This window comes from Schistocerca cancellata, chromosome 3 (genome assembly GCF_023864275.1).
Source record: "Schistocerca cancellata isolate TAMUIC-IGC-003103 chromosome 3, iqSchCanc2.1, whole genome shotgun sequence".
NCBI lineage: Eukaryota > Metazoa > Arthropoda > Insecta > Orthoptera > Acrididae > Schistocerca > Schistocerca cancellata.
The window spans coordinates 895,826,253-895,840,087 of NC_064628.1; the positions used below are offsets into that span (position 1 = coordinate 895,826,253).

Sequence of the window (13,835 nt, forward strand, 5' to 3'; positions counted from 1 at the left end):
TGGAGGTTTTAACCTACTTCCCATAGGAATGGAGATATGGCCAGAAACAATTTTTCAGCTGCTGATGTGTATGCTGCCCCGCATGAGAGGTGTGTTGTGTGGGAGTTTAATCAGCATGATTTATAGACCTGTTTTGCAGGGCAGTCTACATATCAAGATCAACAAATGGTTTTTTGATCTTCATACATCGATATTTAAATTGGATTAAGGTGGGACACAGCTGGTATAATTTTTCTTAAAAATGAAACCCCTCCAGCTGTACTTAAATTTTATATTTATTTGGCTACTAGTTTTGACATTGCATCTACACCATCTTCAGGCCTATACACTTTGGTGAAATCAACTGTGTGTGGCTCAGTACTAGAAATCAGCGGTGAGACCAACACGTGCTCCACATGAATGGTGGGCTGGGGGAGGAGGTAATAGCGCATTGCCTACTCTTTTCTCCATAGGGGCTTGACATGTAGGCTGCTCTGGAGAGCAGGTCAAAACTATTTCCACAAAACATACCTGTCATGAGGGTAGCCCATATGGCAGGGGGTTAAAAACACCACATCTGTATCTACACATGTATTATAGCTACAGCATTATAAGCCCTCCCTATGTTGGTCCTCTAAGGCTGTGTGTATGGGAGGAGTTCCCAGACACACACACACACACACACACACACACACACACACACACACACGTATTCTCAACTTTATATATATTAAGAAGACAGGTGTAGATGTGGAAGAGTAGGTTAGTTCATCTGCATTTGGTTGCCTCAAAGGTAATTTACCCAACACTGACTTTTGTGAAAACAAACAGCTCAGTAATACATGCTTTCATGGGGCAAACCAGAATGGCTACTTTTAAGGAACATATGATATGTCTTGAGTAGAATATTTGCAGCATTATAATAAAGAAATAAACAACACACTAAATATAGTTTTTTATCAATTATGTATAGGTAAAAATTCAAAATATACATTTAAAATACCTACCAAAGGATTATTGTTGTGAGATTGCTGGGAAAGAAAATTTTGTAACACTTGAAGAGTGCCCTGGCGCAGTGGTTCTGAATTGACTTGTTTCAAATTTTCAAACAGCTGTAAGAAGAAATGTTGTTGGTTCTCATTTGCAGCAACTAGTGCAGTAAATTCAGAGTATAAAACTTCACCAAGTGACTGCTCCATGGATGGCTTCCTAAAAGTAAAGAAAAGAATATTGTACAACACAGAACGGAATAATAATTGACAATAGGTAACTTCTTCTCAAAGACACTGAGGATTTAAATTAGAACATATGTCTTTCTCTCATTGTAAAATATGTGCAATTAAGCCATACGGGAGTCCAAACATAACTTCAGTTACTACCAGTGTCATCAAGAAGTGAAATTGTGGGTAAAGTTGGCAATACAACCAAAACCGTCCATTGCAATCACTAGTCTTTATGTCTGGGGTACATTTTGTTGCTTCACTGTGCACTATAGCAGTAATGCAGTGGTAGCTCCTGTGGTTATGGAGATATGAGTGTTTGATGTGGTCCCATCACACCATGGTGCTCATTGTGACACCGTCTATCTCTTTAGCATCAGCGAGCAGCATATATCAAAAGATACCATACAACTTCAATGTGTTATAGTGTCCAAACTAATTAAAATATTCACATCATGTTTGGCTTACATGATAGAAACATTCACAATGTTTTGTTTGTGAGTGTTCCACGTTGTTGTGAGTGAAGCATAATAACAACAGTTCAAGAAATGTCTCAGTGTTTGAAATGGTTTATTCAGACCAAATCGGACATGCAGGTTCAAAGGAACTTCCAAACTCGGCATAGGAAGCACCGACCCTCATGAATGCCAATACACTGCTGGTACAGGCATTTTATGCAGACAGAAAGCATTGATGTGTGACATAATATTGGATGACCTGGAACAAGTTAAGCCAACACAGTACAGATATGGTTGGATCTTCAACGTTCACTGCAGGAGGCTGTTTAAAAGGTATCGCAGATGCTACAAATCACTAGAGTGGCCATGCACAGAGTTCTTCAGAAACGGTTACAGATGTATCCATCCAGAGTATAATAGCCGGATGCACTGAAACCAGGCAACAAGCCACAACATATGCAACTCATTGTGGATGTTTTTTACCATTTAGAGAAGGATGGAAATTTTATAACACCATAACATTTTCTGGTGAGAAAACGTTCCACATCTGTGGAAAGTAAACAAACACAATGCCACTGCCAAAATGGATGTAGATATGTTGCACTGAGTACAGATAGAACTCGAATACAGACTGGATCAATGCTGAACGTGCCACCAAAGGCATTCATGTTGAGATTGAAGAAATGGCATAAAAACTTTTTAGGATAGTGTCTCATGTAAGCCAAGCATGGTATAAATATCTTAATTAGTTTGGATGCTGTAAAACATTAATGTTGAACCATACCTTTTGAGATACCCTGTATTTTTCAAGAGAAAAAATTTGAGAGTGTTGTCTAATGTTCTTGAGCTTTTATAAATACTCATGAATGTTAACATATGTTTTCATATGTTCTAGAATACAGCTTGGAAATGGCTCATACCACACTAATCCATACTCTTGTAAAACTGCCTTCAATTGATAAGCTGTGAAGTGTAGTAAAGACAGAGGAACAATTCGTGAAAAAACTGTATCCGCTTATAGAGAGGAACTACGTAAACAAAGAATAGTTGTGTGGGTGAACAACCCCAGCATCAAAAATTGACATAGTTCAACAAACACATCAGTGAATACAGAGTACAATACAAGTGAGGAAAAAACTTTTTAGTCCATTAATACAATGGTAAACCAAGATGAAAGCATAAACTTTCCAACAAAATTCCTACATTTGCTCTATGTAACTGGCATGCCCTTGCCAAAAAGTATTTTAAACAACTTCACAAAAGTGAAAATATTAAACAGAGAAGAAAGAGACAAGTCAGTATTCATACCACAAATTCTACTCATTTCAATTAACTTAGCATTCCGAGCTTTACAAGGCTTCAGTTTTTGGTAAGACAAGTGTGCAATATGACTATAAATAAATCTCACAGGCAAACATTCAATTGTCGTGGAGTGAATTTAAAAAAATAATGTTTCTCACATGGACAAGTATACACAGTGCAACAAACACTAATTAAAGCAACTTTTAACACACTACAAGATAGCCATCTACAAGACTGAGGCACTAACACTCTGGGCCTCCATTACCAGTCTGCTGAATCGCCTTCTTTCCTTATCACAATCAAACATAAATGGTTCTACTGACTGATTACTTTCACCAGTGTGGACTTAAGGGGTTGATTTGTCATGATCATCATAGAAGTAGACAATCAAATTCATACTGAGAGATCAAACAATACTGTCTGGTGTGATGAAGCAATAGGCAGGTAAACTTGCAGGAATACAAACTTACTTTTATTGCTGACATTTATTTTATGAGCATAAGGCATGGACCAAGACATAATTCTTTGTCTAACATTTTTGTCTTCCAATGCTAGAGACATTATCAGAGGCTTTAACTAACTCAGAAATCAATTAGTCTGAAATAAGCTTTGCAAAGCAAATTGTTTACAAGTATCCATGCAACAGTTGGATTTTACATATCGGACTACTACCTAGGAATGTGAAGTCATACTGACGAATGTTATAGAGCCTGTAGAAAGAAAGAGTCGGTGCTGTTTATTTTATTTGCCACTAACACCCACAACTTATCTAATTTCAATCATTCTTCTTTTCTGTTAAAACTGTTTTTGTGCTTTTAAATTTCTACAGCCTCTCTGTACACCCTATCACAGTGATTATTAGATCTTAATAAAACCACAGAGTCAGAAAAATAAATTTGGTGGTTCCCTGGTGCCACAGCACAATCTGCTACTGTGGACTTATCCATATTGCCCAGGTGACAATTTCTCTTGTGTTCCTTAAGATGCATGTTCATGCTTCTTTTTGCAGTTCCTATGTACACATGGCTACACATGCAAGGGATTTTATTAACTCCTGCTGTGGCAAGCCATGGGCAAAGATCTTTTGATGTATTCAAATATTTGTGCACCTCTTGTTAGTTTAAACACTGTATCAATTCTGTGTTTTCTGAGTGACAGTTTTTACAAGTGGAAGGAAAACACTCCCTTTAGTTGGCTCTTTTTTGTTAAAAGCTCTAGATCTTTTAGGGGTAGTGCCCTATTTATCCCTCTGTTGGCACAGCTACTTCTTCTGAAGGCAGTTCTTAAATGATCAAGCTTGTCCTCCAAGTACAGAATCTTTTAGCCATGTCCACCATTGTTTTGATAACTCTTCTTTTCTGCTTGGGATGGTGACTGGAAGTTCTAGGAATGTTTCTATCCATGTGAATGGGCTTCCTGTAGACCTTATACCCTAAAGCTCCATCAACTTTCCAAAGTAGCTGTACACTAAAAAATGATAATTGACCTCCTTTCACTTTTTCCATAGTGAACTTCATATTAGAATTGATATTATTCAGAAAATTTAGAAATTCTCCGAGTTCTTTTTCTCCATGAGGTCATATAAAGAAAGTATCATTCATCGACCAAACCCACCATGAGGGTTTCTTCTTCACCAGCTGATGGGCTGCTTCTTCACATTTTTCCATATAATAATTCATTACAACTGCACTGAATGGGTTATCCATAGCCTCACCATCAGTCAGTTCACGGAATTTGTCCTCTCACTGAAAGTAAGTTGATGTTAGACAATGTTTAAAGAAATCTAATATACCCTTTGCAAAAATACTTTCCAACTGTGACACAGCCTTGTTATGAGGAATCATAATACACAGAGATACAAGATTGGAACTGATCATAACATCACTTGGATTCAACCTGAAAAGTTTTAATTTTTTGAGAAAAGGCTAGAATCTTTAATATAAGTGTCAGTTTGCCAACAAATGGCTATAGGAGAGTGGTTAAGTGTTTCAAAATCCCATAGGTTGGACAATTAGTAGCACTAAAAATTGTTCTTAATGGAATACCATATTTGTGAATTTTTGGTAAACTTTATGAACTTTGTGATAGTGCTCCTGATTTGATGAGATTTTTCTTGTCAATGGGAGAAACTGAAGAGTCCTTTATTAGCTTATTAGTTCTCCTAAGAACTGAAATTGTGGAATTTCCTTTAAGTTCTCTGTACCATCATGGTTTACTGCAGTAGTCTTCATTTTTCCTTACCACAGCAGCATCACCTTTATCTGCCGGAAGAATTAGAATATCTTTATCAGAATTTAAACCTCAGCAAGCTTTCATCTTATTTTTCCTTAGGCTCCTGTAAGGCAGTTAGCTCCTAAGCAATATCCTACCTAATTCTATGCATAATTCATCTGCAGTTGCTTTAAGCAAAATATGGATTTCAATTTCAATATTAGCAACAGTGTCTTCCATTAGTATTCTATGGAGTGCAGCCATATAGTTTCCGCATTTGGCAGGCACATCTATTTCATTCTTAGACAGATCCCAGTCAAACCTATTAATAACAGTATGATTCACATATGAAGGTAGGAAAATTACTTTCTTCTTTTGCAGTCTACTGAATTTCTCCTCCTGTCTATTCATTGCTACTGCAGAATCTACTTCCACAGTTCGGTTCTTTAAACTATTGATCTTGTGAGCCTTAGAGCTAAGCAAAACAAACAGACCAACTCTTACCCAGTACAAGCTCCATAACATACATTGGCATGACGTTGGGCTAGGCAGTGATCTTATAATGTCACAAACTGGTTGTTTATGGATAAATGTAAACAGTTTGGCTTACTGAGTTTGGGTGAGACTATAACTGCTTTCTGAGTCATTAAAGCATCTGAAGATGTTCCAGCATTGGAAGATAAAACATTAGGCATAGAATAAGCCTTGGGCCATGGTCTATTGCCCATAAAACAAATATTAGCAACTATGCAAATGCCAGCCATGAAAGACTGCATTCTACGATTAAACTTACTTTTGTTTATGCCGATTTACTTGATGTCCCGTATTCCCTGATGAATTGTTGGTATGATCTTGAATAGGCCACCTTCCAGGCAAACTAACATTTCCAACGTTTCCATCAAGACATTTAGTGTTCAACTTCTCTTTGCAGGGCCTGTGAAGACAGAAACTAAAGCTTCATCAATGGGAATCAAATCTCACAATATGAACAGTACTGTCACAATTGTTGGCAAAATTTCACATCTGTGCTTTTTCTGGTTTAAAAGTAAACTTCGATTCTAGGTGATGAGCAGACACATTAAAAAGAAGAGCGACACTACTCTATATAAAACAAGGCAGTTGCAGAAGAAAGGACTACCACACCACCTTAGCAACATTTTGGGAACATGGTAGCTGTTCCAGAGTTTTTAATCATAGAAAGAAGAAAAGGTACTTACCTCACTATTAAGATGGCACAGGCACAATTGTATTATGCAGAAGATCTTCTGCACCATGGTAATCAATAACATTGATTTAATTTGATACAGAACTTTTCATGCATGAAACATTGTCTATTGTGGTGCATAAGCAATGCACTTTCTAAGAATGTGGAAGATTGTGAATTCTATCACGTCTTCTGGGAAATTACTATGCGTTTTTCTTTTTGTCTCATAACACTGATTTTTATATAGAAAATGAATAAATGTACGACAATGGCCCAAAAACACACAGAAAATCAAGAAAGTCCTGTATGGGGAGGTGTCAAATAGTGAGCGAATGCTAACTGTTGTTGATAATGATCTTTTACTTAAGACTTCTTCTGCTGAAGACACCACCTCTAAAATTGTACTTGTCTCACTTACTCAACCAGTAAGAATTTCACAAGGGCTCTTTTACTGAGTCGAGTTAGTTTGTTGCAAGGGAATTATCATCCCCTCTAAGTAATTGTATTGTACATTCAGGTTGCAAAAAATATGAGTCTATTGTTCACAACTGTGTAAATTATGTACCAATTCTCCCATTCATTCTACAAATAATTGCTCCAACCACTCACCTACAACAACAATTTTTACACCGACAGTCTCTTAAATTATGTTCTGCATGGTTTCCGATATTTATTCTACAGGCATCGATCAGATAAATATATTAAATAATGTAAGGGCAGAGGGAAAAATTAAAATGAGTTTTACTTGAAAGTTAGACATGTGAGGGAGTATAAATTAAGTTTCTGAAAGATGTAACTGTCATTTGACTGTACAACAGGTTTTATTTCACTATCTAGGTTTTGGCCTTAGGTCATTATCAAGTGTTATTATAAATCATTAAACTCGGAGTAGAACCCAAGTCATTGTCAAAATATATATCTTCAGTTATATACACCAATTTTGTCGAAATAAATGTGAGAACATTTGTGCAATATGCTAATTTACTGGCAATTAGCATGACTCAGTTGATATAGTTGCGAAAAAACAGAAGACCAAATCACCGATTTTAAACTTTGCTACACTGTGGCTATGCAGCCACTGACATAAACATTAAGTCATGTGTGCTACACTGTGTCCTTTTCAAAGGAATCACCCTTGTTGAACACCACTCATTCAAAATATACACCCAGTGTCTTAACTATTGCATCACTCATGATGTCTGAAGGAAACCTCAGTACATCCACGAAACTGGTTCAGAGAAGCATTCATGCGGTATTTACAGATGCTCAGCTGACAGTTAAAATTGCAATACCAACAGAATGGAAATCTCTTCACCAACATCTTTTTAATTAAAAGTTACTACCAACAGCCACTTGACAGTTTTGTAAAATCAGTTCTTGATACATTCCTAAACTGTTAATGATGGGGATGTACAGATTAATTAATGGGATCCAGAAAGTAGATATTTACTGAAAGTGTAGATTTTTACAGATTAAAATGCATATCTCTGTAGTAGCCCTGAATGAGTGGGAGTATAAATATTGCAAACAAATGTTCCCTAAAAGTAATCAAACTATCAGTCTTCCACTAGAAGAACAAACATTGATCACAGTACATTATATCATAAAAGTACAACTGCAAGTTTTCGAGGCACTTCAATAATAGTAATGAAGCAGAGAACTATTAGAATCATCTTGTACCAGGCAATGCATTCTTTACACAGGCAATAACACTTTCCACCATATTCAATTTAAACCAGTTGCCAGGTATATCCTACATATTTTTCCCTGAAGAGAGAAAGATGACCCCCTGCTTACCACTTTGCACGGGGGGGGGGGGGGGGGGGGGACAGGTTTCTTTTTTTTGTCAGGGGTGGAGAGAAAGGGGGGGGGGGGGAGAGAGAGAGAGAGAGAGAGAGAGAGAGAGAGAGAGAGAGAGAGAGAGAGAGAGAGATATGCACAAAGACACGAAGATAAGCAGCATAAATAAAACAAATTATGTCTACAGACTGAAATTTTCAGCACATCAATAAAATCAGCACCATGAATGATTAGCAGGAATAGGAAAAACTGCATGAAATGTTATTCAAATTGTTTTCAATAAATGAGTTCATGGTCCTTGTACTATGTGCATATATGTAAAAGCAGAATGGAATTCTTGTACTGTTGACAAAATTGAAAACTGAAAATTCAGTTGATTCACATTAATGTTGTTCAGTAATTTTATCAGAACATTTTCTAAATGCTCACTGACTGCACATACTGTGTGTATGTTGGGGCACAGTTACCTAGTAATCTCTTAAACTGAGAAGCTCATTAGAGATCAGATAATTTTGCATGACAGTGCGTAAAAAATTGTGCACAGAAATCACAAAAAATCAATTGGCATAGTTTCCTCTCACATGAGAAATGGAAAAAGAATGAATGTACATTCAAAGCAAACTTGTAAATTTCAGTCCAATTCATTATGGTTAATTAACACTATTTTTAGCTGTACACATGCAGTAGATTTTATCAAATAATGAAAATCATAAACCACCATACGATATCCACAATGTCTGCATTAGTTGTGCTTCTAAATGATAATAACTTTATGAGTTTTAACTTTTGTTTTACAAGAATTATTAAAAAACATAGCAGATTCACTTTCTCTTTAATATTGGGAATGTATAATTAACTGTGTACATCATTATACTACACTAATATCACAGAAGAAACTTACAGTGATGATGAACTTGCTGCTACAACAGAATGATCTGGAGAAATGGCTGAGGATGCTACTGGCTTTTGCTGGCTCACTTGACGACAAGAAGAATGTAAAGCATTTCGAGATCGTTCAGAGAGCACTTCATTTGTTTTTGTAGATGTTGACAAAAGATTTTGCCTAGAGTAGCTGAAGAGAAAAAAAAATTTTTAAGGCAATTAGTCACCAAGGAGCTATTAATGTTGAGAATATACTAAGCACGAGACTCTCCCAAATTCTCAAAGTAGTTTCTGACATTTTATTACCACACATTAACGTGGCATTATGAACATAACCTAGAGGCTATAACATTTTGTCAGTAACTTATAACTGTATTAACAGTAACTATAACACACACTTCAAACTACAAACAACACTATTTAGTTTACACACAAATCTGACATGCAAAATGAACTCATTGCAAGTCTTTAATGATTGTGGGTGTGAACAACTTATGCAGTACATCAGAAATTGGTAGCCAAATATGTTAACACCTTGTAGGAATAATTTCAGAACACAATTAGTACAAACGATAAAATTACAAGACAAAACGGCTTGCCAATACTTAACTAGAGGAGGTAAAATTTTTAGTATTGCCAGCAGATAAATATAAAAGTACAAGACACTATCCCAGGTTTAAGAACGATTATCATCTTTGTCAGGGAGGAAAACACTATAGGTTGGAGGAAGTTAGAAAAGAGGAGCAGGTCATGCACACCTAAGATGAGGGAAAACTGGTAGGACTTCTCATTCTAGAGACTGAGTGACTTGCCCCTACTTTCTTACATATTCCACTTTTCTCCCCAAGGAGGAAACTGATATTTCCAAAATTTATGATAATACTAGAGAAGGAAAGTTGCTACTCACCATATAGCGGAGATGCTGAGTTGCAATAGGCACAACAAAAAGATTCACACAATTATGGATTTTGGCCATTAAGGCCTTCGTCAGCAGACAGGCGCGCGTGCGCGCACGCACGCACGCACGCACACACGCACACACGCACACACACACACACACACACACACACACACACACACGTGCGCATGCACGCATGCAAATGCAACTTGCACACATGTCTGCAGTCTCAGAGAGCTGAAACCACACTGCGAGCAACAGCACCAGTGCATGATGGGAGTGGCAACTGGGTGGGGGTAAGGAGGAGGCTGGGGTGGGGAGGAGGAGGGATAGTATGGTGGGAGTGGTGGACAGAGAAGGGTTGCAGTTTAGATGGAGGGCAGGAGGGAAGGTGCGAAGGGGGAAGGGGGTATGTAGTGGAAAGGAGAGAAATAAAAAGAAATTAAAAGACTGGGTGTGGCAGTGAAATGATGGCTGTGTAGTGCTGGAATGGGAACATCCTCCTACCACCACCTACTCCAGTCTGGTCACTAACATCGCCTATCCCATCAAAGGCAGGGCTACCTGTGAAACCAGTCATGTGATTTACAAGCAAAGCTGCCACCACTGTGCTGCATTCTATGTGGGCATGACAACCAACAAGCTGTCTGTCCGCATGAACAGCCACCAACAAACTGTGGCCAAAAAACGAATGTACCACCCTGTTGCTGAACACCACCAACACCAGCTTTTCTGAAATGCGAAGGTGGAAACTTTCCCTGCAATACATCCTACATTCCCATAACCCTCCTGGCGTCAACCTTCGTTAATCACTGTCCTCACCCATTCCAGCACTCCACAGCTGTCATTTCACCGCCACACCCAGTCATTTAATTTCTCTCCTTTCCGCTCCTTACCACCCTCCGCACCTTCTCTCCTGCCCTCTGTCTAAACTGCAACACTTCACTGTCCACCACTCCCACCATACTATCCCCCCCCCTGCCCCCCCCCCCCCCCCGGTCGCCACTCCCATCATGCACTGGTGCTTGGTGCTGCTGCTCGCAGTGTGGTTTCAGCTCTCTGAGACTGCAGACGTATGTGCAAGTTGCGTTTGCATAAGTGTGAGTGTGTGTGTGTGTCTGCTGCTGACAAAGGCCTTAATGGCTGAAAGCTATAACTGTGTCAATCTTTTTGTTGTACCTATCGCGACTCAGCATCTCCGCTATATGGTGAGTAGCAACTTTCCTTCTCTAGTATTGTTACATTCCATACTGGATTTTCCACTGTTTCAAAATTTATGATAGTTTCTTGTGATTTTATATGTACCTATTTATAGTGTTGAGAGTTCCACCTGCTGAATTTAAGTACTGGCTCTGTCTTGTAAGTTTATAGTTTTCTCAACTGAATTCTCTTTTGAAGCAATTCATAAGACTTATGTACCACACATTTTGGTTTTGCAGAAACTGGTCATCATGTAAACATCAATATTAAAGAAAAATAGTGTAGGAAAGTAAAAAAAAAAGGATATTAATGGAAGACACAATTTATGTCTAAAAGCATTGGCAGCAGCATAAGCTTGTCATTATTAGGAGCACAAACTAATGTGAAATTTAAAATACAAATTCAGTATTGATTTCAAACATGAAAGTCACAAGGTAAGTTACAAAGTGCAAGTGACAAATCAATAGGTGTCTGTGCTCTAACAATTAATTATAATTTTGGAAAGTACCTGCATGTGAGACAGTTACATTATGTGCATTTCAATAGTTTTTATGGTTTGATGCACATAGAAAAATCTCAAATGTTATCTCTTGCAAACTTTCAAATTGGCATGAATTTATGCTGTGTGAAAACTGCTGTTTGTAAGTAATCTCTCACATTTCTGTATATGCCATTCTGAGTGAGCGATTATCACTTTGACACAGCCTTCAATCAGTATTTTGCTATGAACCTGCTGCTTTTAAATGACATTGCAAAATATAGAAATGTTACTGGAAGATGACTGTCACACTATTTCAAAGGGAAAAGTGTGTGTATTAAGTGAATAAGTATGTATATTAAGTGAATAAGTTTATTTTAGGATATATAACTGCAATAACTGAGAATCAAAAGAAAAAATTATGTGCTTTCTCTCTCTTGAGTAGCAAAAATATTATTTTAAACTACTCTCCTTCCTAAAGCACTTGCGAGTATTTCTCCCATAATCTTAGTAAATTTTGCAGCAGCCAGTTTACTAATTTTGTTTGCAGTAAGTGAAAGTCCCTCTGCAACATTATGCATAAACATACTGCCCCTTCCTGTGTATAAAGTAGGCTGTCGCTAAAAATATATCCTCTTTTTCCAGTCAATTTTTCTCTGTTATCTTCACATCCATTATCTGTCACACATTCCTCACAGTCATTTCTTTACATAGGGTGAAGTTGCTAAGACAATAAGTAAGTGGAAAAACAGCTCTTTCCAGCACTTAGCAGGCTTTCAATAAAATGCATAATAGTTGTAGAACTGATCTCCTACGTAAACACCAATTTTGTTATTATTGTAGTCAGTGATGATGTTAAGCTTTGATTCCAGTAACACTGATGTCAGGATTTTGTTATGAAGGAAACAAAGCAATGTCTCACTTTATGAAGTGGGTCACACTTTTCTTCACCTCTGCTGGCATATGCAGCAATGTCTCTTAGATGAAATGCAGAAAATATAGCACAAATTCAATCATGAATCAGCAGTTTAAGTTACTTGGAAATCCTGAATATGAAAATGGATCTGTTGTCTAATAATCACAGACTCTGGCAAAACAATGACACACATAAGCAAAGTAATACTGAAGAATGTTTAAATTTCATGAAACATCACTGCAGGCCATTTGCATGAGATAAGATTTCTTTTTTTTAGCTTTGCTTTAGAGTCTACTGCCTCATTTGTATTTGTGGCTGATTGTCTAATTCTGTCTCATATTGTTCACATTCCTTGGGAGAATACATATGATCATGTAGTATACAAGGTGACTGAAAGTCTCTACCATCATCATAGTAAAGAAAGAATACTTGCATCCATTCTTGGAAGACAAATATGCAAACCAAGTGATGAACACTGTTCACAATACAAAACATGGAAATAAACTACTCGTTTTACAGACAACTGATGGGTGGATATACATGAATCCTTAGTAACATTTTCTTCTGAAAACTGCTAATCTTCTCTGTTCATATCTCCTGTGTTTTATCCTGAAACTCTGTACACAATATCCAAGATCTTTGGCTCCTTGTGCTTACTACAGGCCACTGCAATAAAAAAAAAGCTAATGAAATAATGTTGTGATTGGTTAGTGTGTGTGTTAATATAAAATAGCTTCATGATTTCCAGATTCCAGTGGGGTATTGTTCCCAGTGTGGATACAATTCCATTCGAACCTGCCAAACAGACAACACAGCATGAGAAAGAACTGCAGCCAAGTGGCACCTGGACCTCACCACTCCCCGTGCTGAAACTTGTGTCGCAAAGTTATTTTAGTGAGGAGTATACAGTTTCTGACAAACACTGGCCACCAGCTAGGCCCCACGACGACTCCAATATACTCAGCCACCCCTCACAGTCGTAAGTCCAGCTACCTGCACAAACGGTCAACACTGTACAATAAGGAAGTTTTGGAAGAAGTGTTACCTTCCACACAAGTTGTTTTGTAGCTGTATCTGTTCACAGTCTAGTGATAAACAATGAAAATTGTTAATATGAAGTCAAGAATTTGGGTGCAATTTTAAACCATATTTTGTCTGTATGCTAAAAGTTTCAGTCTGATGGAAATGCATTAATGATTCATTTAATTTCTGCTGACCCATGAGTAAAAGTGCAACATCCTACAAATATTTCCACGAATGGAAGTCATGGGCGTCTGACCAGCTCAG

The 13,835-nt window shown here is 37.5% G+C and overlaps 1 protein-coding gene across 4 annotated transcripts in view; it reads right to left on the reverse strand.

Moving 5' to 3' along the window:
- LOC126175965 (pericentriolar material 1 protein-like) overlaps positions 1–13,835 on the reverse strand; it is a 405,228-nt gene that overhangs the window by 186,657 nt on the left and 204,736 nt on the right. For all 4 annotated transcript variants that reach the window (XM_049923056.1, XM_049923053.1, XM_049923054.1 and 1 more), the window contains 3 exons: positions 9,076–9,246; positions 5,964–6,104; positions 987–1,188 (listed from right to left, as the gene is read on the reverse strand). In XM_049923056.1, the coding sequence (XP_049779013.1) occupies positions 987–1,188; positions 5,964–6,104; positions 9,076–9,246 (514 nt within the window). The remainder of the gene's footprint in view (positions 1–986; positions 1,189–5,963; positions 6,105–9,075; positions 9,247–13,835) is intronic.